The sequence below is a fragment of the Rhincodon typus genome, chromosome 3, assembly GCF_021869965.1.
Source record: "Rhincodon typus isolate 14 chromosome 3, sRhiTyp1.1, whole genome shotgun sequence".
In the NCBI taxonomy this organism is placed as follows: domain Eukaryota; kingdom Metazoa; phylum Chordata; class Chondrichthyes; order Orectolobiformes; family Rhincodontidae; genus Rhincodon; species Rhincodon typus.
The window spans coordinates 28,355,874-28,377,343 of record NC_063334.1 but is presented as its reverse complement, the minus strand read 5'-3'; the positions used below and the strand labels follow the sequence as shown (position 1 = coordinate 28,377,343).

Here is a 21,470-nt window from a genome sequence, read left to right as displayed (position 1 = left end):
CCTGGGAGTGTTGTCAAATAGAGAGACCTAGGGGTGCAGATACATAGTTCCTTGAAAGTAGTGTCACAGGTAGACAGGATAGTGAAGTAGGCATTTGGCAGCTTGCCTCATTGGTCAGACCATTGAGTACAGGAGTTGGGATGTCATGTTATGAATGTACAAGACATTGGTAAAGTCACGTTTGGAATACTGCATACAATTCTGTTCACCCTGCAAAAGCAAGGATTTTATTAAACTCAAAAGGGTGCAAAAAGATTTACAAGGATGTTACTGAGATTGGAAGGTTTGAGTTATAAGGAGAGGCTGGATAGGCTGGGACCTTTCTGCCCTGGAGTGTAGCAGGCTGAGGCGTGACATTATAGCGTTTTATAAAGTCATGAGGGGTGTTGATAAGATGAATAGCCAGTGTCTTTTCCCAGGATACGGGAGTCCAAAACCAGAGGGCAAAGGTTTAAGGTGAGAAGGGAAAGATTTAAAAGAGACCTAGTGGGTAACTTTTTCACATAGAAACTGTTGCATATACAGAATGAACTGCCAGAGGAAGTGGTAGAGCGGATACAATACAACATTTAAAAGACATTTGGACAGGTATATGGATTGGAAAGGTTTCAAAGGATATGGGCCAAGCGCAGGCAAATGGGACTGATTCAGTTTGGGAAACCTGGTTGGCATGGTCAAAAAGGGCTGAAGAGTCTGTTTCTGTGCTGTATGACTGTAAAGCTGCAGCAAGTAACCAGGAAGGCTAATGGAATGTTGGCACTTATTTCAAGGGCTTAAGGTATATGAGTTGGGAAGTCCGACCACAATTGCACAAGGTGCTGGTCAGACCACATCTGGAATACTGTGAGCAGTTTTGATTCCCTTATTTAAGGAAGGGTATTATTTTATTGGAGGCAGTTTAGAGGTTTACTAGGATGATTCCCAGAATGGAGGGATTGTCTTATGTGCAAAAGCTAAACATGTTGGGACTCTACTCATTGGAGTTTAGAAGGCTGAGAGGTGATCTCATTGAAACATATAGGATTCTTAAGAGGCTTTATAAGGTAAATGCTGAGATGATGTTTCACCTCTTGGGATAGTCTAGAACCAGTGGGCATAGTCTGAGAATTAAGTGGTGCCAATTTTAGACTGAGATGTGCATGAATTTCTTCTCTCAGAGAGTTGTGGGTCTTTGGAACTCCTTGCCACAGAGACCTCTAGGGACAGTGTCCTTGTGTATATTTTAGGCTGAGATAGGTGTTCTTGATCAGTAGTGAAATCAAGGGTTACGGGAAAAGATCAGGAATGTGGATATACGAAGTTTTAAATCAATTGTAATCCTATTGAATGGTTGAGCAGCCTCAAGGGGTCAGTTAACCTACTCCTGCTCCTATTCCTGAAGGCCTTATGCTCTTAAACCAAATGTCCTTCCTCTTTCAGGGTTGATGGTGTGTTACAGGATCTTCTTCACTGATTGGTGGAGATCTGATATCATCGTCACTTACCCCGGAAGTAGATGGTTGGGGAAACCGGAAGCTCCGCTGTTGGAAGCAGTGGGCCTTCAGGAGTTGCTGCTTTGGACCATTTTTTTTGTTTGTCGGGTGAAGGAAGCAGGCAGCGTCCTGGGTGCCAGCCAACATGTCGATCGAAATCGAATCGGCGGAGTAAGCGAAGCTGTTTGAGTTGAAAGTCGGGCTTGACCGTTAATGGAACGCGGGGCGGTTGGCGGCGCTGCAGAGAGAGAAAAAAGACAAGGCCTCCAAAACGCGAACTATTTATTTAAGACATATATCCCAGTGTAGCGAATTAAATTAATCAGTTTGTAATTTGCATCAGTCGCTGTGTTTGGTGATATAGTAGATCTGAATTTGCATAAATGAGAAACCTGGAGTTGTTTGCTCCCTTTGTAACTTGGCACACTTTTCCATATTATTGTCAGGCCAGGTTTTGGAGGGATGCTCCTCCTTGTGGGCGAGGCCAAAACTAGAGGGATATCAATGTAGGACAATCAATAATAAATACAATAGCAAGTTCAAAACAGGTTTCTTTAGCCCGAAAGTGGTGAGAATCTGGAACTTACAATTACAGTGTGGGTAGAAGAGAAGAGTAATATGGAAGCATTTCAAAGGGAATCTAGATAAAATACAAGGAAGCAACATAAGTATGTGTTGATGGGATGAGATGAACTAGGCTCGTGTGAAGTATGGACACTAATATAAGCCAAATGGCCTGTTTCTATGCTGAAGACCCCATGTACGGACCTCATCTCGTCCTGGAATTTATATATTTGAGAGTACTAGCTGTTGAGCAGCAAAACTAGGAGAACTTGTAACTTCCAGTAAGTCTTGTTAAATCAGTTATGGTGTTATGAGAAGGAAAAGGATAAACCAGAAACTACAGGCCAATTTGTCTAGCCTCAGTGGTGGAGAAACCAATGGAAATCATTCTGAGATGCAGAATTAATCTGCACTTGGAGATGCAGGGGACTAATTAAGAAGAGTCAGCATGATTATGTTAAGGGAGGTTGTGTCATCTTTTTTAAGAGGTAACTAGGTGTGTTGCTGAGGGCAATGCATTTGGAATGCAGGTAGTTTACTTGGACTCCAACAAGGCTTTTTGATAGATCCGGCATGGGAGGTGAGAGCCAATGGGGTCAAAGGAAATTTGGCTAATTGGATCCAGAATTGGCTGAGTGGCAGGAAGCAGAAGGTGATGGTGGGTGAGTGTTTTGTGACTGGAAATCTGTGTCCAGTGGGGTTCTGCAGTGATCAGTATTGGGGTCCTTGCTGATTCTGGTACATATAAATAATTTAGACCTGAATGCAGGAGGTGGATTACTAAGTTTGAAGATGAAAGAAAATTGGTAGAATGATAAATAGTGAGGAAGATAGCCACAGTTAGAGTTTTGCTTGCAGTTCTGGAATTCACATTATAGGAGGAATGTGATTGCAATGGAAAAGGTTTAGAGGACGCTTACCAGGGTATTGCCTGTGCTAGAGAATTTTGGTTATGAAGAAAGATTGGATAGACTGGGATTGTTTTCTTTGGAACTGAGGAGGAAATTTGAGGGCCAAAGATAGGGTAGACAGGGAGGAACTTTCCCCCTTGTTGGAGGGATCAGTGACTGGGGGCATAGATTTAAGGTAAGGGGCAAGAGGTTTAAAGGGGAGCTGAGGAAAGAAAAAGTCACCCAGGGGGTGGTGGGAACCTGGTACTCACTGCCTGAAAGGGTGCTAAAAGCAGAAACCTGATAAATTTAAGAATTACTTAGATGTGCACTTGGATGCCACGGTATACGAGACTATGAATCAAGAGCTGGAAAATGGGATTAGAGCACAGTTTCTGTCAAATGAGCTTGAGTAGTGTCTGGTTTTGTTGGTACTGCTGTCCACTATTGACAGCACATGAATATATGAACAAGGAACAACAGCAGGCTACTTGGCCCTGAAAGCCATTAGACATTACTCGACAGGCCATTCACCTCCTTGGGCTTGTTCCACTATTTAGTGAGATCTTGGCTGATTTGATCTAACTCCAATGTACCTGTTTTTGCACCGTATCACTTATTATGTAAGAATAATCTATCAGCCTTAGAATTTAAATCGTCAATTGATCGATCATGTTATTTGTGTAATCCAGAGACCCAGATAGTGTTCTGGGGACCTGGGTTCGAATCCCACCACAGCAGACGGTGGAATTTGAATTCAATAAAATATCTGGAATTAAGAGTCTAATGATGACTGTGAATCCATTGACGATTGTCGGGAAAACTCATCTGGTTCACTAATGTCTTTTAGGGAAGGAAACTGCCATCCTTACCTGGTCTGGCCTACATGTGACTTCAGACCCACACCTGAACTCTCAACTTGACACTCAACTGTCCTCTTGGCAATTAGGGATGGGCAATAAATGCTGCCTAGCCAGTCACACCCTCATCCTGTGAATGAATAAAGAAAAAAAAAAGTTCCAAGCATCTAACTTCCTTTGTGTATAGAAATTATTCCTTATTTCTCCTCGGGGGTTTAGTTCTAATTTTTACATTGTATTCCTTAGTCTAAGACTCCCCAATCAGTGGAAATAGTTTATTTCCCTTAATGTCTTAAAGTTAAATCAAATCACCCTTGATGTTTGTTTTTAAAAGTTATTTCATGGTTATGCCTGTGGTAGTGGCAAGGCCTGCATTTGTTGTCTGTCTCTAATTGCCTGTGAGAAACAGATGGTAGGGAACCACCTTTTTGAACCACTTCAGTTCATCTGGTGTAGGTACTTCCAGTGCTGTTCGGAAGGCCCTCCAAAATTCCAAGACATACAGCCTTATTTTGTAAATGTTCCTTTCAGGTGGTTCTCACGTTGCTGTTTGTGGGAGCTTGCTGTGAATGTATTAGGTACTATGTTTCCTATTTGACAACAGTGACCATACTTCAAAAGCATTCAGTTGCTAGGTAAAATACTTTAAGATGCAAAAGATACAGTGCAAATTTATTCTTTTGAAGTATGGATGTAGGCATTTATGAAAGGAAAATTAGGAAGTATGTACGGTGCAAGATTTGTAATATAAATGTGTTTGACAAATCTGGTCTCTTTATATTTAATAGAGTTGCTTTTCTTTATTCATAGTGTTGTCCGTCTGATCATGCAGTACTTGAAGGAAAATAATTTGCATCGGACCTTAGCAACTCTACAAGAAGAGACCACAGTGTCTTTAAACACGGTGGACAGTATTGAGAGTTTTGTAGCAGATATAAACAGTGGCCACTGGGACACTGTATTACAGGCCATACAGTCACTGAAGCTGCCTGATAAAACACTTATTGATTTGTACGAACAGGTAAGATTATTGATCAAACATGATTAATAGGTGGAGAAGGGGATTGTGTTGATGTTTCTGTGCTGTGGTGGGGAATTCTTACCTGAAAGAGAAAATGTGTTTGTGAATCTCTCATTCCTGCCACATTGGCCCTCCCACCCTTTTAATTATCAGTTTTCTAAAGGTTGTCAAATTTGACAGGTTACTAAGGCTCCCAGGCACTAATGCTAAAAGTAGAAGCAACGTCCACAGTAACCGAGAGCTCATCACCATCACCTTCAGCACAGGAGTCATATTTCCTTCAGTGATCGAGGTTTCTTATTTCTCATTGGATTAAGATTGCATTTTTTACACACATTGTACAAATCCTGTGTCAAGGCAAGTAGCACATGATTTCAACAGTAATGCACCAAGCTCAAATGTACAGTGAGACAAAATTGATGCAAGGAAAAAGCATTTTAAAAGTTAAATTAATATTTGACAATGCGTTGAAAATAATAAACAATAAATGCAGTTTTTTATGTTGGAAGCCATGTAAACAGATAAACCTCCAGCAATGGTGCTTTACCATTGGTCTGTTAGTGTGAAAACAACAAAGTTCACTTGTACACAATCTCCAGGCAACACTTCTGATGCAGTACTTGAGCGTGTACTGTAGAGTCAGTCATAGAGCCGTACAGCATGGAAACAGACCCTTTGGTCCAACTCGTCCATGCCAACCAGATATCCTAAATAAATCTCTTCCCGTCTGCCAGTATTCAGCCCATGTCTGTCTAAAACCTTCCTATTCATATTCCAAGCCAGATGCCTTTTAAATGTTTTAATTGTATCAGCCACCACCACTTCCTCTGGCAGCTCATTCCATACACGCACCACCCTCTGCAAGAAAAAGTTGTCCCTTCGGTCCCTTTTAAATCTATCCCCTCTCACCTTAAATCTATATCCCCTAGTTTTGGACCCCCCACCCCAGGGAGAAGACCTTGTCTATTCATCCTCCCCATGTCCCTCATGATTTTATAAACCTCTAAAATGTCACCCCTCAGCTTCTGATGCTCCAGTAAAAATAGCCCCAGCCTAGAACATTACAGCGCAGTACAGGCCTTTCAGCCCTCGATGTTGCGCCGACCTGTGAAACCAATCTGAAGCCCATCTAACCTAAACTATTCCATTATCATCCATATGTTTATCCAATGACCATTTAAATGCCCTTAAAGTTGGCGAGTCTACTACTTTTGCAGGCAGGGCATTCCACGCCCTTACTACTCTCTGAGTAAAGAACCTACCTCTGACATCTGTCCTATATCTATCACCCCTCAATTTAAAGCTATGTCCCCTCGTGCTAGCCACCATCCGAGGAAAAAGGCTCCCACTGTCCACCCTATCTATTCCTCTGATCATCTTGTATGTCTCTATTAAGTTACCTCCTAACCTTTTTCTCTCTAACGAAAACAGCCTCAAGTCCCTCAGCCTTTCCTCATAAGACCTTCCCTCCATACCAGGTAACATCCTGGTAAATCTCCTCTGCACCCTTTTCAATGCTTCCACATCCTTCCTATAATGCGGTGACCAGAACTGTACGCAATACTCCAAGTGCGGTCGCACCAGAGTTTTGTACAGCTGCAACATGACCTCATGGCTCCGAAACTCAATCCCTCTACCAATAAAACCTAACACACCGTACGCCTTCTTAACAACGCTATCAACCTGGGTGGCAACTTTCAGGGATCTATGCACATGGACACCGAGGTCTCTCTGCTCATCGACGCAACCAAGAATCTTACCATTAGCCCAGTACTCTGTATTCCTGTTACTCCTTCCAAAGTGAATCACCTCACACTTTTCCGCATTAAACTCCATTTGCCACCTCTCAGCCCAGCTCTGCTATCTGTCCCTTTGTAACCTGCAACATCCTTCCGCACTATCCACAACTCCACCGGCTTTGGTGTCATCCGCAAATTTACTAACCCATCCTTCTACGCCCTCATCCAGGTCATTTATAAAAATGACAAACAGCAGTGGCCCCAAAACAGATCTTTGAGGTACACCACTAGTAACTGAACTCCAGGATGAACATTTCCCGTCAACCACCACCCTCTGTCTTCTTACAGCTAGCCAATTTCTGATCCTACTCAGACATTCGCTATAGCTCAAACCCTCCAACCTTGGCAACATCTGTAAATCTTTTCTGAACCCTTTCAAGTTTCACAACATCCTTCCTATGGCAGGGAGACCAGAATTGCACACAGTATTCCAAAAGTGGCCTAACTAATGTCCTGTACAGCCGCAACATGACCACCTAACTCCTGTACTCAATGCACTGACTAATAAAGGCAAGCATACCAAATGCCGCCTTCACTATCCTACCTAACTGTGACTCCACTTTCAACGAACTCTAAAGCTTCACTCCAAGGTCTCTTTGTTCATCAACACTCCCCAGGACCTTACCATTAAGTGTGTAAGCCCTGCCCTGATTTGCCTTTCCAAAATGCAGCACTTCATATTTATCTAAGTTAAACTTCATTTGCCACTCCTCGGCCCATTGGCCCATCTGATGAGGATCCCATTGTACTCTGAGGTAAGCTCCTTCGCTGACGCCTCCAATTTTGGTATGATCTGCAAACTGACGAACGATATTTCCTATGTTCTATTGGACAAGTGATCTTTCGGATGATTTCTTGAAACGAGCTTCTGTCTGCTATCTCAGTTGAACAAGAAATTATAGCTCTTTTTCTCGAGACTTAAAATGTATGATTTCGTGAGTGAGTTTAACAAGTGGTTTTATGTCGGGCAAGTGATTCTAGAGTACAGATATTTCCTGTTCTAGGTGCATCCCTGATCTTTTCTGTGGGGCTTAAAAAAAAAAGTAATGTTCTGTGTATCCAGAAAATGAACTTTAGTGTAACACTGAAAGTTTTGAAATGTTTTTGTTCATTTCCCAGGTGGTTTTAGAGCTAATTGAACTTCGTGAGTTGGGTGCTGCTCGATCTTTGCTTCGACAGACTGACCCCATGATTATGTTAAAACAGACCCAACCAGAGAGATATATTCATCTGGAGAACCTATTAGCAAGATCCTACTTTGATCCACGTGAGGTACTTGAACTTCTCTCATCAAACTTTTAGAAGGTGCAAGGACAACAGTGTTGAGAAAACTGTTGAATGCATTCTACTTTTCCTCTACAAGTGTAGATTATTAATAACTTTCTATTGTTTTTACTGGTGAATTCTCAAATTTCTCTCAATAGAATCTACAATGTATCCTCCAGATTTCATTGCCATGTACTGCACAACTGATTTTCTTTGCCAAACATTCAGTCTGAATAAAGGTGACTGAGCAAGCATAGTTTAAAATTCCTAATAATTTAATGATCCATGTTTAGCTGGTGTCCTTTGAATATTATATGAAGTGGTAGTGTATTTTATTTCTGTGCTGGATATTCAAACAATTGAGGCTTTGGCATTTGCAATGAGTGTGTAACTATTTGAAAACCAATGTGAGAATAAATGGGGTCATGATGCAGCTGCATGAAACCTGTGTCTATTCCTGTTGTGCACATCAAGGGGGTTTTGTTTGAAAACTACTACACTTTGTTGCCACAAGTAATTTTATATTAAAGGAGTGTAGTGAACATCAGATGCTCCATGCTACCAATTACAATGCCATATACATGTTTCAAATCGGAAATCTATTGGCATCAGAAAATTAAAGTTCCTGATTGATCCCTGGGCCTGCCTTTTCCATGGTATGGCAGTAGTATTTTCATGAAGGAGCTTGATGGGATGCATGGATCTGTTGGTGTCTTATTTCATTGCAGTGCGTATTTTTGTAATAAAAGTATCATAGAATGATTGCACTCCCACAGAGGCCATTTGGCCCATTCTGTCTGTCTGTCAGCAATTTGAAAAATTGATCTAATTATTCAGTTTTTCCCAAAGCCCTGCATTTTTTAGTACCCTTTAATATTTATCCAGTTCCCTTTTGAAAATAACTATTAAATCTGTTTCCAACACCCTTTCATGTAACTTTCATTCTAGATCACAAAAACTCACTTTTAAAAGAAAGATCCTTTTCTTTTGGCTTCATGTCAATGTATTGCTCAACATCTTGCAGTTGCATCCTACTGAATGTGTTCATACATTCTAGAAGAAAATCTTAGAAGCACCTTGCCACCTGTATAGTAGCAGAGCTGCTATGGGGTAGGTGAATGAAACATATTTTAACCAAGTATGGTAAACTGGCACCTGGAATTTTGCTACTTGACTATCTATCATGCCTCAGTGCATTGTCATTTGCTGCTACTTAGGCTTACCCAGATGGCAGCAGTAAAGAGAAGCGAAGAGCAGCCATTGCTCAAGCTCTGGCAGGAGAAGTCAGTGTAGTGCCCCCTTCACGTCTCATGGCTTTGTTGGGTCAGGTAAGTGTACCTGTTTTGCTATGCCAGTTGCATTTTGTTTATGTTCCTACTATTTAAGTGTTACATGATAAATAGTGAAAGCTTTAAAAAGTATATCTTCTGTTGTTGTACCTTTTTTGTCATGAGTAGAATTGCTACTCCAGTGCTGTAAATGTATAGAGTATAATGGACAGTTGATGACCATATTATTCAGTTTTTCAATTTAGATAGAACACAACTCCATTTCTGCTCATTGCATCATGTTATTACAAATTTCTTACTTGCCTATCAATTGTTCATCATTCTTAATTATTCTAAGGGAGGGAAAGGAGAGCAGCTTGATCTGAATGGTTGCAACTTTGACTTTATAACCATTTAATCTTGAAATTGTGGTTAAAATTGTACCCAACATTGCATACCTTGGATGAGATGTGAAACTGGTTTCAGAATGAAAACATCCTGAAACAACTCTGCTTTGGGTTTGGTATCAGAAATGAGCAGTCGCAAAAAAAAAAAAATGAGACTTCCATGCATTCAAATATTCCTCAAATCTTATCAGAAGGTCTCTTTATGGATTGAGCATATTTTGAGATATTTTGACACAGGAGGTTTGAGTGGATTTTTATTAGGCAAGGGTATAGATGTTGATAGAACCAAGGTGGGTAATTCTTTTAAGAAACAGATCAATCATTGATCTAATTGAATGGTGGAACAAGCTTGGGTCAAATGACATTCATCTTTTCCTGAGTTATGTACAAGTAAGTGGTTTGCATTATGTGTGGTAATTTAGCTTTTATATTTCTGATAACAAAATTTCTGAGGGAAAAGCATTTAGGTTTCGCATAGACAGACATCTTTGTATCCTCCTATGCCACAGGTGAGGTCCCAGAGGACTGGAGTATAACCAATGTTGTCCCATTTTTTTGTAGAAGGATAGGGATAATCCAGGAAATTACAGGCCTGTGAGCCTTACATTGGTGGTAGGGAAATTATTGGAAAAGATTCACAGGGACAAGATTTATATGCATTTAGAAGTAAATGAACTTATTAGCGATAGGCAGCGTGGTTTTGAGAGGGGGTTGGTCGTGCCTCACTAACTTGATCAAGTTTTTTTGAGGAGGTGATGAAGATAATTGAGGGAAAAGTAGTTGATGTTGTCTACATGGACTTCAGAAAAGTCTTTCACAGGCTTCCTCATGGCAGGCTGATGCAAAAGGTGAAGTCACATGGTATCAGAAGTGAGCTGGCAAAATGGATACAGAACTGGCTTAGTCATAGACAAAGGGTAGCGGTGGAAGGATGCTTTTCGGAATGGGTTGTGACTAGTGGTGTTCCATAGGAATCAATGCTGGGACCTCTGGTCTACATAAATGATTTGGAGGAAAACGTGGCTGGTCTAATGAGTAAGTTTGCAGATGATACAAAGGTTGGTGGAGTTGCGGTTAGTGAGAGGATACAGCAGGATATAAATCAGTTGGAGGCTTGGGCAGAAAAATGGCTGATGGAGGTTAATCCAAGCAAGTGTGAGGTGATGCATTTTGGAAGATCAGGTCCAGGTGGAAATTATACAGTGAATGGCAGAACCCTTAGGAGTATTGATATATAGACGGATCTGGATGTGCAGATCCACAGATCACTGAAGATGGCAGCGCAGGTATATAAGGTAGTAAAAAAGGCTACTGGCATGCTTGCCCTCAGGAAGGGACATTGCAGCATAACTAGCCTATAATTTATACTCAGCATTATAGAACTTTAGGCCACACTTGGTACATTGTGTACAGTTCTGGTCACCACGATACTAGAAGGATGTGGATGCTTTGGAGAGGGTACAGAAAAGTTTTGCCAGGATGTTGCCTGGTATGGGGGATTTTAGCTATGAAGAAAGGTTAGATAGACTGGATTTATTTTCACTGGAACTTGGAAGGTTGAGGGGTGACCTGACAGATTTATGAGATTGTGAATGGCATGGATAGAATGGAAAGTATGAGGCTGTTTCCCAGTGTGGAGGGTCAATTTCAAGGGAACACAGGTTCAAGGTGTTGGGGGAGGTAGGGGCAAAGTTTGACATGTGCGGGGCACGTTTTTCATACAAATGGTGGTGAGTGCCTGGAGCATGTTGCCAGAGGAGGCAGTGGAAGTAGTAGCAGTATTCAAGAAGCACCCGGATGAATACGTAAATAGAAAGGGAATAGAGGGATATAGATCCTGTAAGTGAAGACAGTTTTAGTATGGAAGGGCGAAACGTGTCAGCGCAGGCTTGGAGGGCTGAAGGGGCTGTTCCGGTGCTGTATTGTTCTTTGTTTTTTCTTTGTTCGTTTTGAGTACAGAGAATGATTGATTGCACTGCAAAAGTCATTTAGTTCTTGCACGTTTGTAATTTAAAACCAAATACGGAATACTGATATAGCTGGTCCTTTAATAATGTCCATGGTAACACATTTAAAATGGAAAATTTTCAATCAGTGTTGTGACTGGAAAACCTAATGAACAATTAAAGAATGGAAATGATTCATGGCCAGCTCTCTTTCCTTTATAGTATATTTTAAGTCATTTTATATGAGAGAAAAATGTTAGCCGTTTTGCTAATTTTTTTTGTATTGTTCCAGGCATTAAAATGGCAGCAACACCAGGGGCTTCTGCCTCCAGGTATGACAATTGACTTGTTTAGAGGTAAAGCAGCTGTGAAAGATGTAGAAGAGGAGAAATTCCCAACTCAACTCAGCAGGCACATCAAGGTAAAAGTTTTAGTTTGATATGTGAAACACCTGGTCTTGCACCTGTTTCAAAATGGGATCAATCCAAACTCGAAGCTCAAACGCATTACTAAGTCCATTCATGGAAGCATCCGCTTAATAACTGAGTACAACTAAACTTGTCTTGATGTTTTGTTTTAAAGTCTTGAAGAATGCTTCATAAATTTGCTGTGACGGTAGAAATGATGCTGAAATGAGTGTTTCAAAGAGTTTCAAGGCTTTATTTAAGTGTAATTTTGATATTTGAAGGAAGTTGGGGGAGTTAAGTACTGTTAACTGAAAAAAATTAGATGCTATATGGGTAGCACAGTTCATTGGCATTTTTAAAATTGCACACTTGCATTGATGTGAGCAATATTGTTTTTTTTTCCAACAGTTTGGTCAAAAGTCCCACGTAGAGTGTGCTCGGTTCTCACCAGATGGTCAGTATCTTGTTACTGGTTCTGTGGATGGCTTTATTGAAGTGTGGAACTTCACCACTGGCAAAATTAGAAAGGTAAGTACAAGCAGGTGACTTGGTGAGATTATCTCATGTTATTGTAGATCAAGTTTCTCCACTCTTAAAAATTAAACCAACGTTACTAATTAGCATGAACTTGTAGTTGTTTCTGGTGTTTTGGCAATTGCAAAGTTCTGTTCAGTCATCCTACTGTTGAATTCAGAGGATTTTCCCAGGTAGACTATTCAGTGTTCTTAGGGCTCAGGTGAAGATTGTTAAATGTATTCTCGGGCACATATGAATACATATATATAGGATTGATTGATACATTTAAACATCTTTATTGCTGAAAAGAGACATGCAGTGAAACCTTTTCATCTTGCACTGATCCAGACAATCGCAAGAATACTAAATATCAAAGGACAATTTATACCACATAAAGTGGATGCTGATTGTTTGGCAAGTGAACTTTAAATAGTAGAACTGTTGCTATGGAAAATTGGATATTTTTGACAAAGGTGATGTTGGCAAAACTTTCTTTGATTTGAAATGAATAGTCAAATATGACAGAAAGTATACATGAATATTTGGATACATTTTTAAATTCCACCTGATGTAATTTAGTTTGATTTTGAATGGTTTAAAATGCAGATCGACTTTGTATTCTGAAGGTCAACAGCAAGATTATTTTCTTTTAGTAACAAATCTGAATGTTCCACTGATGCTAAATCAGTCAATCAATTTAGTATCTCCTTAACAAAAGTATACAAAATATCTACCCAGATCAGATTTTACAAACTGCTTTGCTCATAATAGCATAACACACTGTGGTTAGTTATATGGAATCTGTAAATAACTTAATTCTAGATGATTAGGTGTACTTGTTAATCTTGTGAAGGAGCTCAAGGTCTCTCCCAAAATCCACTCGTGTTTATGGACCTATGATTTTCGGTTGCTAGCAGTGTATTTGTGGAATGTCAGTAAAGGGTACTGCCACACATATTTATAATAAGATGGTTACCATGTCATTGAAGGTTACAAGCTCATGGTGTTGGAGATGGTATATTGTCATGGATAGGGAATTGGCTCATGGACAGGAAAGAGCACGTGGGATAAAGAATTCTTTTTCAGTTTGGTGGCTTATAACCAGTAGGGTTCCACAAGGATCAGTGGTGTTTACAGTGTGTGTTTATGACTTGGAGGAAGTAAGTGAATGTACTGTAGCCAATTTTGCATATGACACAAAAATAGGTGGAAAGGCAAGTCGCGAAAAGTATACAGATAGTTTACAGAGAAAAGTTGTTAGGTAAGGAAGTGGGCAAGAAGTTAGGAAATGGAGTACGGTGCGGGGAAAATGTAAAGTTGTTCATTTTGGAAGGGAGAAGAAAAGAACTACTATTTGGAGAAAAACTGCAGAAAGCTGCAACACAAAGGGACTTAGGGGTACTTGTGCATGGAAAAACAGAAAGCTAGCACTCAGGTGCAGCAGGTAATCATGAAGGCTAATGGAATGTTGGCCCTTACTTTACGGTTGTTGGAATATAACAGTAAGGCAGTCTCTGCAACTTTACATGGTGCTGTTGAGCCCACATCTAGACTACTGGATGCAGTTTTGATCCCCTTATTTAAGGACCGTTATCGGTTCATTGGAGACAGTTCAGAGAAGGTTCACTAATATGATTCCCATTATGGAGGGATTGTCTTATGACTCAAGATTGAACAGGTTGGGACAATACTTTATGGGCAGGAAAGTAGATATGAAGAATATCAGATAAGCCACTATCTTATTGAATGGCGAATCGGGCTTGAAGGACTTAATGGCCTACTGCAGTTCCTGTTTGTTATGGTTGAAGTGTGCAATTTGACAGAATGGGTCAATATTAATGTATTACGAATTGATAGTTTATCTGTTTCCCATTAGCTGTTCATTGGGAATGGTGGATATAACTGGGTAGAGGTCTCTCTGACTTGTTTTATCTTGTTAATAAGGTTTTGCAACAGTAAGGTTGGTTAGTTGATTTGTGTGGCTATTGCACCAGTAATGGACACTTGATCCCTTTCTTTGCCCCTTTAATGTTACTTTCTAGGATCTAAAGTACCAAGCACAAGATAACTTCATGATGATGGATGATGCAGTTCTTTGCATGTGTTTCAGTCGCGATACTGAAATGTTGGCAACAGGAGCACAGGATGGAAAGATTAAGGTGGGTAGCCAAATTGAGGAAGATTCATGCAAATATAAAGCTTTCAAAGTTGTTTTTTCCTTTTGGATTACCTGTATCGCTTCACTTGTAACAACGATATTTCATCACATTGGATGTCATTTCCATTGAGTAATTCTGGAACATTACCACCTTACAATTTCCCCTTCAAATCATTCATAGTATTACAGAGTCAGAGATCAATAGTAGAGGAGAAGGCCTTTTGGCCAATTGTGTTCATTTCAGTCAAACCGACTGCCTAATTAATCTAATCCCATTTTCCAGCACTTGGCCCATAACCTTGTATGCTTTGGCATCACAAGTGCATGTCTACATACATGTTGAATGTTATAAGGATTTCTGCCTCTACCGCCCTTGCTTTGCAGTGAGTTCCAGATTCCCACCACACTCTGAGTGAAAACGTTTTTTCTCATATTTCCTCTAAACCTTCTACCCCTAACATTTGATTGGGGGAGGCTGTTTGCAGGTAAAGGGGCAACTGGGAGGCTTTCAAAAGCGAGACAATGAGAGTTCAGGGCCAGCATGTTCCTGTTAGTGTGAAGGGCAAGGCTGGCAGGAGTAGGGAACACTGGATCATTAGAGATATTGAGGCTCAGATCAAGAAAAAGAAGGAGGCTTATGCCTGGCATAGAAAAAAGAATGTTTTCTTCAAATAAGAGGAGCTGGAGCACAAAAGTCTTAAAACTCCATCCAAAAATCATGAACAAAATGATGACTTTTTTCAAAAAAAATTTCTTAACACAATCTGCAATAGCTGTCCAACTTGGGAAGTTAAATCATTCAATTGAGTGAAACATGACTGGTGAGAATAAACAAGTCAGTTGTCATCGGCTTCAAGGTTAATGTTATTTCTGAATTTTGCGTAGAGTTGGACTTTAAGATCTGATAACAGCTGGGATCAAGTGAATCTCTTGAGGAGTAGAGGGGTGTGGGAGTACACTTGAGAGAAATCAGGAAGGCAAAAAGAGGATGTAGCTTTGGCAGATAGGGTAAAGGAGAATCCAAAGAGATTCTACAAGTATATAAAGGGCAACAGAGTAACTGGGGAGAGAATAGGGCCCGTTAAATATTAATTAGGCTTTCTGTGTGTGGAACCATAGGAGATTTTTGAGATCCTAAATGAATATTTTGTGTAAGTATTTACTGTGGAAAAGACATGAGAGCTAGGGAAATAAATAGCGATGTCATGAAAAGAGTCCACATTACAGAAGAGTTGCTGGAGGTCTTAAAACACATAAAGGTAGATAAATCCCTAGGCAATGATCAAGTGTATCCCAGGACATGGTAAGAAGCTAGGGAAGAAATTATGGGCCCCTAGCAGAGACATTTATATCAGTGACTGGTGAGGTGCCAGAAGACGAGGGTAGGTAATGTGCCATTATTTTAAAAAGGCTGCAAGGAAAAGCAAGTGAACTACAGATGAGCCTCACATCAGTGATGGGTAAGTTGTTGGAGCGAATTCTGAGAGACAGGATCTACATGCATTTGGAAAGGCAAGATTGATTAGGGATGGTCAGCATGGCCATCCCTAAGATCATGTCTCACAAACTTGATTGAGTTTTTTGAAGAGGTGACCAAGAAGGTACATGAAGGCAGAGTGGCAGACAACGACATGGATTTTAGCAAGGTCTTCTACATGGTTCTGCATGGTAGACTGGTTAGTAGTTTAGATCACATGGGATCCAGGGAGAGCTAGCCAACTGGATACAAATTTGCCTTGATGGTAGGAGACAGAAGGTAGTAGAGGATTGTTGTTCATACTGGAGGCCTGTGACCAGCAGTATACTGCAAGGACTGGTGCTGGGTCCACTGCTGTTCCTAACTTATATAAACAATTTGGATGAGGGTTGTTACTAAGTTTGCAGATAGCACCAAAATTAGTGTAGTGGACAGCGAAGAAAGTTATCTAAGAGTACAACAAGATCTTTATCAACTAGACCAATGGGCCAAGAAATGGCAGAATGAGTTTAATTCAAATAAATGTAAAGTTCGTATTTTGCAAAGATAAACCAGGACGGGACTAACACAGTTAATGGTAGGGCCATGGGGAGTGTTGTTGAACATAGAGCTAGGAGTGCAGGTAGCAGTTCCTTGTAAGTGGTGTCACAGTCAACAGGGTGGTGAAGCAGGTGTTTGGCATGCTTGCCTTCATCGGTCAGAGCATTGAGTACAGGAGTTGGGATGTCATGTTACCAGCAAGACATTGGTAAGGCCACATTTGGAGTACTGCAGACAATTCTGGTTGTCTTGCTATTAGGAAGAATGTTATTAAACTGGAAAGGGTGCAAAAAAGATTTGCAAGAATGTTACTGAGACTGGAAGGTTTGAGTTACAAAGATAGGCTGGGACTTTTTTCCCTGGAGCAGAGCAGGCTGAGGAGTGACCTTAGAGGTTTATAAAATCATGAGATGCAGAAGTAAGGTGAATAGCCAAGGTCTTTTCCCCAGGATAGGGGAGTCCAAAACTAGAGGGCAGCAGTTTAAGGTGAGAGGGGAAAGATTTAAATAGGGGCAACTTTTACGCAAAGAATATGGTGTGTATATAGAATGAGCTGCCAGAGGAAGTGGTAGTTACAATTACAGCATTTAAAAGACATTAGGACAGGTACGTCAAATAGGAAAAGTTAGAGGGAAATGGGCCAAGTGCAAGCAAATGGGACTAGTTCAGTTTAGGAAACCCAGTTGTCATGGATGAATTGGGCCGAAGGGCCTGTTTCTGTGCCAAATGATTATATGACTCTACCTTAAATCTAAGCTCCAGGTCATTGATTCCTCCATCAAGGGGAAAGCTTTCTTTCTATCTACACCATCCTAACTTAGAATATATCAGTGTTGCTTCACTGTTGCTGAATCATAATCCTGGAACTCTATACCCATAATGCTGTTTAGGGATATCGGCTCCAAATGGGCTACAGTGGTTCATGAAGTCAGCTCATCACTGTCACCTTGCCCATCCTTAATTATCCTTGACAACAAATACTGGCCTAGCCAACAAAGCGCTCATCCCCTGAATGAATTTAAAAAAAAAAACACGTTATTAAAAAAGAAAAAAGGAAAAAGTATGCGTTTTAGATTTTTAAAAAGGTCTACTATCATTAATGATATTTATGTTTATGGTTGAAAGTGATTAGAATGTGGACCTCGGAGTCATAGTGTATTTGAGATGATGTATAACTTATTAACATGGGTTAAGACAATAGACGGTGATATAAAGAGAGGTGAGATCAGGCTCACGGACATGAAGGTTGGCACAGAGTATTTGAGCTGACTTGTTTCTACTTGTCTGTATGCTGTGTAATCACTATAATATGTTCATCTTCAATAAGGTTATAAAATGAGGAAACGTGATGTATATGTCCAACCTATGGTGCTTATATTAATGCTGTTATATGTTGGGTTTTGTTGGGATTAAATATAGCTTGTACATCTTTATTCAAATAGCTGATTCTAAATGGTCATCTTTATATAAATTAAATTGCTTAATTCAACTAGGTTTTTATGGCAGACATCTTGTTTAAGGATTATGCAAGGAAATGAAGTTCAGCCCACAATCAGCTCAGTCATGATCTTGTCAAATGATGGAGCAGGCTCAAGGGGCCTTATAGCCTTTTCCTGTTCTTAATTCGTATGTTTGTATGTTTAAAATGCTCATTTCTGATAACAATGAAATATTTTCTGACCTATGTTACCACATCTCCCTTTCTAGTCTTTTCCTGTAAAGAAAACAAAATTAAAAATCAGAAGCAGCCCAGATCCTGCAGGGGTTTGTCCTGTCTCTAAAGATTCTTTAAAACCCTTGACATCATTCTTCTTAAAAGCTACTAAAGCTTGTCTGTGTCTCCTGGACGATTGCATCTTTTCTTCTTTGTCTCTTATTGTAAGGTGCTCACATGCTTGCTGAGTTTTGTATATCAGTAGTGCTGATTTCACTACCCCTAACCTGAGTTCCCTCTCATCGTGTAGGCAGCAGAGTTTGGGTCAGCAGCACTCATTTCCTTTTAAATAAGAACAAAAAGGATTGTTTTCAATTAAAGGATTTTTGTATTGCAAATTTAAAATTGTTCAAAAGAATAAGGGTCTTTGTTGGTTGCCCCACAGGTGTGGAAGATTCAGAGCGGTCAGTGCCTACGCCGATTTGAACGTGCTCACAGTAAGGGAGTAACCTGCCTCAGCTTCTCCAAAGACAGTAGTCAGATTCTCAGTGCCTCCTTTGATCAGACCATTCGGTGAGATGTATTTTAGTTTGAGAAATTGGAATATTTTTGGTGCTCTCAGATTTTATCACAAAAGCCGGTGCTAAGATTGATTACCCCTAGAACAGTGCTTCTCAAACTTTTTCCCATTGAGACCCCATTTCGGTGATTGCAAGCTGCTGAGACCATGGACCAGTGAGAACGGAATTGTGGGTAGAGGGTGGTTAGATTTTTGAGACCAGTTAGGAGGTAGACCTCACGGCAAAGGTGGGGAAAGTGGGGTTAAGGATCATTGAGATCAGCAGTATGGGGGAAAGATTCTTTTATTCAAATTCTTTTTAAAAATAATCTTTCAATTAGTTTTTTTTAGGACAGTATTCAGGCCCCTAGATTTGGCCAGTTAGATCACCATTGTTTTTTAACAATACTCCAGTGGTTTAAGGGGATGCATGCAGCTTTTAACACTCAGAGCTCCGAAGCAGCCATTACTAGCCCTGAGTTCACAACCTCAAAGTTTCAGCTGCCAAATCCTTTGAGGCAGTGACCCATGGCTTGGGAAGCCCTGACCTGTAGAGATGCAGGGCATTAATGTTGCAATGCAATATGGATTGGAGGAATTTGCTATGTCAATTTCAGTGCCATGTTCAAGTTACTGGTCTGTTAGATTGGAAGCGTGTACAGGAGTGATTCAGCAGAGACGAAATGCGTTTTGTTTCTTCCTTCCTTCACCATGCCCCCGGGATAAGGGAGAAATCCAAATCATTTATACAAATCAGAAAAAGGAAGGGTCCTAACCCATTCCTGGGCACGTGACTTTCAACTTGTCTCCAATCTGAGAAATGCCTATCTATATATGCCCTCTATTCCCTTTTTAGCCAACTTCCAATTCATGTTGCCAAGGACCCATCAATCTCAAACATTTCTAATTTTTTAACCAACCTGCCCTGTGGCACCGTATCAAATGCTTTTTGAAAGTCAAATTTGTCAGACATGACCTGTCCTTAACAAAGCTATGTTGACTGTCCATTATTAACTTAAATGTATATTAACCTTAGCCCAAATTGTATTCTCCATCAGCTTCATCAGTTTTCCCATTAGTGATGTCAAACTGGCAAGTCTATAGTTTCATGAGTTATCCTTTGCCTCTTTCTGAAACAACAGTGTCACATTTGCTATCCTCTAGTCCCTTTGATTTAATCCTATGTTCTGAAATGCCAGGAAAAGTTCTGTCAATGGCTCTGCAATTTGATCCCTTACCCCTCTTAGTAATCTAGGATGCATTCCATCTGGGCCTGACAACTTATCTACCTTGGAGTGCTGCCAGTCTTTTTAGCACCTCTTTTTCGATCACCATACTGCTGAACACCCACATTCTCAAAAGGGCTGTTGTTGTCATTTTCTAATTTGGTAAAGACAGAAGCAAAGTTTTCAATTAGTACTTCTGCCAATCCCTGTATTCAGTGAGCAGCTTCCCCCGCTTGTTCCTTATGGGCCCCACTCTGTGCTTCTCTGATGTTTTAATGTTAGTATGTTTGAAGAACATTTTACTCATTGTTTTAGCGCAGCCTGCTATCCTTTCCTCATACTTCCTTTTAGCCTTCCTTATTCCAGCTTAGGTTCTCTTCCTGATTTCTATTGCTATTATTATTCTGGAATGAATCACATGCTTCCTTTCACTTCCTTATTTTCTCATGAGTATATACTAGCGTGTACCTATTCATCTCTTTGAAATTCTCCCATTTTTCATCAATTGTTTTATCCATCAAAATCAACCTCCTCCAGTTCAATTTTCTAATCCCTAAAATTGCCCTTTTTTGGTCTGGCATCTTAGTCGCTAACTGATTTTTTTTTTTTCCGACTTAATGTTGAAACTTATTATCACTATTTCCCAAATGCTCCGCCACTCTGACATTCTCCACTTGGTCCGCTTCATTTCCTAGAAGCGGATCCAGTACTGTTCCATCCTAGTAGTACTGGAAATGTACTGTTTCAGCAAGTTCTCCTGCATATATTGCAGGACTTTCTCTCCTCTTGTGCCCTACGGTCTACCTTTTTCCCAATCTACCCTTGGGTAATTGATATCATCCAACTATTACGATCCTACTTGTCCTGCAGATTGCTGTACACTAACTAAAAATGTTCTCCTTTACATTTTCTCCATTTGGAAATCAGTACCCAACAAGGTTACTACTCCCTTCCTGTTTCTCACCTCCAACTGTATAGATTCTAGTTCAGGAACTTCATCTTGTTCAAGGAAGAAGGCACTATCTTTGACCAAAACTGCCATACCATCCTGGGCCTCCTGCAGTGCCACAACGATGCCACCCGAAGGTTGCAGGAACAGCAACTCATATTCCGCTTGGGAACCCTGCAGCCCAATGGTATCAATGTGGATTTCACAAGTTTCAAAATCTCCCCTCCCCCCACCGCATCCCAAAACCAGTCCAACTCGTCCCTGCCTCCCTAACCTGTTCTTCCTCCTGCCTATCCCCTCCTCCCACCCCAAGCCGCACCTCCATCTCCTACCGACCAACCTCATCCCACCCCCTTGACCTGTCCGTCCTCCCTGGACTGACCTATCCCCTTCCTAACTCCCTACCTACACTCACCTTTCCTGGCCCCATCCCCGCCTCTTCGACCTGTTTGTTTCCTCTCCTCTATCCCTCTTCTATCCGCCTCCCACTC

The 21,470-nt window shown here is 40.7% G+C and overlaps 1 protein-coding gene across 2 annotated transcripts; it reads left to right on the top strand.

The window, feature by feature from the left end:
- The first annotated feature begins 1,445 nt into the window (after positions 1–1,445).
- Positions 1,446–18,839, top strand: LOC109926967 (SMU1 DNA replication regulator and spliceosomal factor). Of its 2 annotated transcripts, XM_048595208.1 has the most exons (8): positions 1,452–1,643; positions 4,597–4,807; positions 7,726–7,878; positions 9,090–9,200; positions 11,786–11,914; positions 12,309–12,428; positions 14,459–14,575; positions 18,691–18,838. In XM_048595208.1, the coding sequence occupies exons 1-8, from the start codon at positions 1,618–1,620 to the stop codon at positions 18,820–18,822; spliced, it is 999 nt and encodes a 332-aa protein (XP_048451165.1). In that variant the 5' UTR covers positions 1,452–1,617; the 3' UTR covers positions 18,823–18,838. The 2 variants fall into 2 exon arrangements, with proteins under 2 accessions (XP_048451166.1, XP_048451165.1); XM_048595209.1 differs by lacking the exon at positions 9,090–9,200 and having other exon boundaries at positions 1,446–1,643; positions 18,691–18,839.
- Positions 18,840–21,470: the final 2,631 nt, after the last annotated feature.

Coding starts and splice junctions, on each gene's coding strand:
- LOC109926967 (XM_048595208.1), top strand. CDS start 1,618: ATGTCGATCGAAATCGAATCGGCGGA. Junction 12,429..14,458: donor CCACTGGCAAAATTAGAAAG/GTAAGTACAAGC, acceptor GTTACTTTCTAG/GATCTAAAGTACCAAGCACA. Junction 14,576..18,690: donor CACAGGATGGAAAGATTAAG/GTGGGTAGCCAA, acceptor GTTGCCCCACAG/GTGTGGAAGATTCAGAGCGG.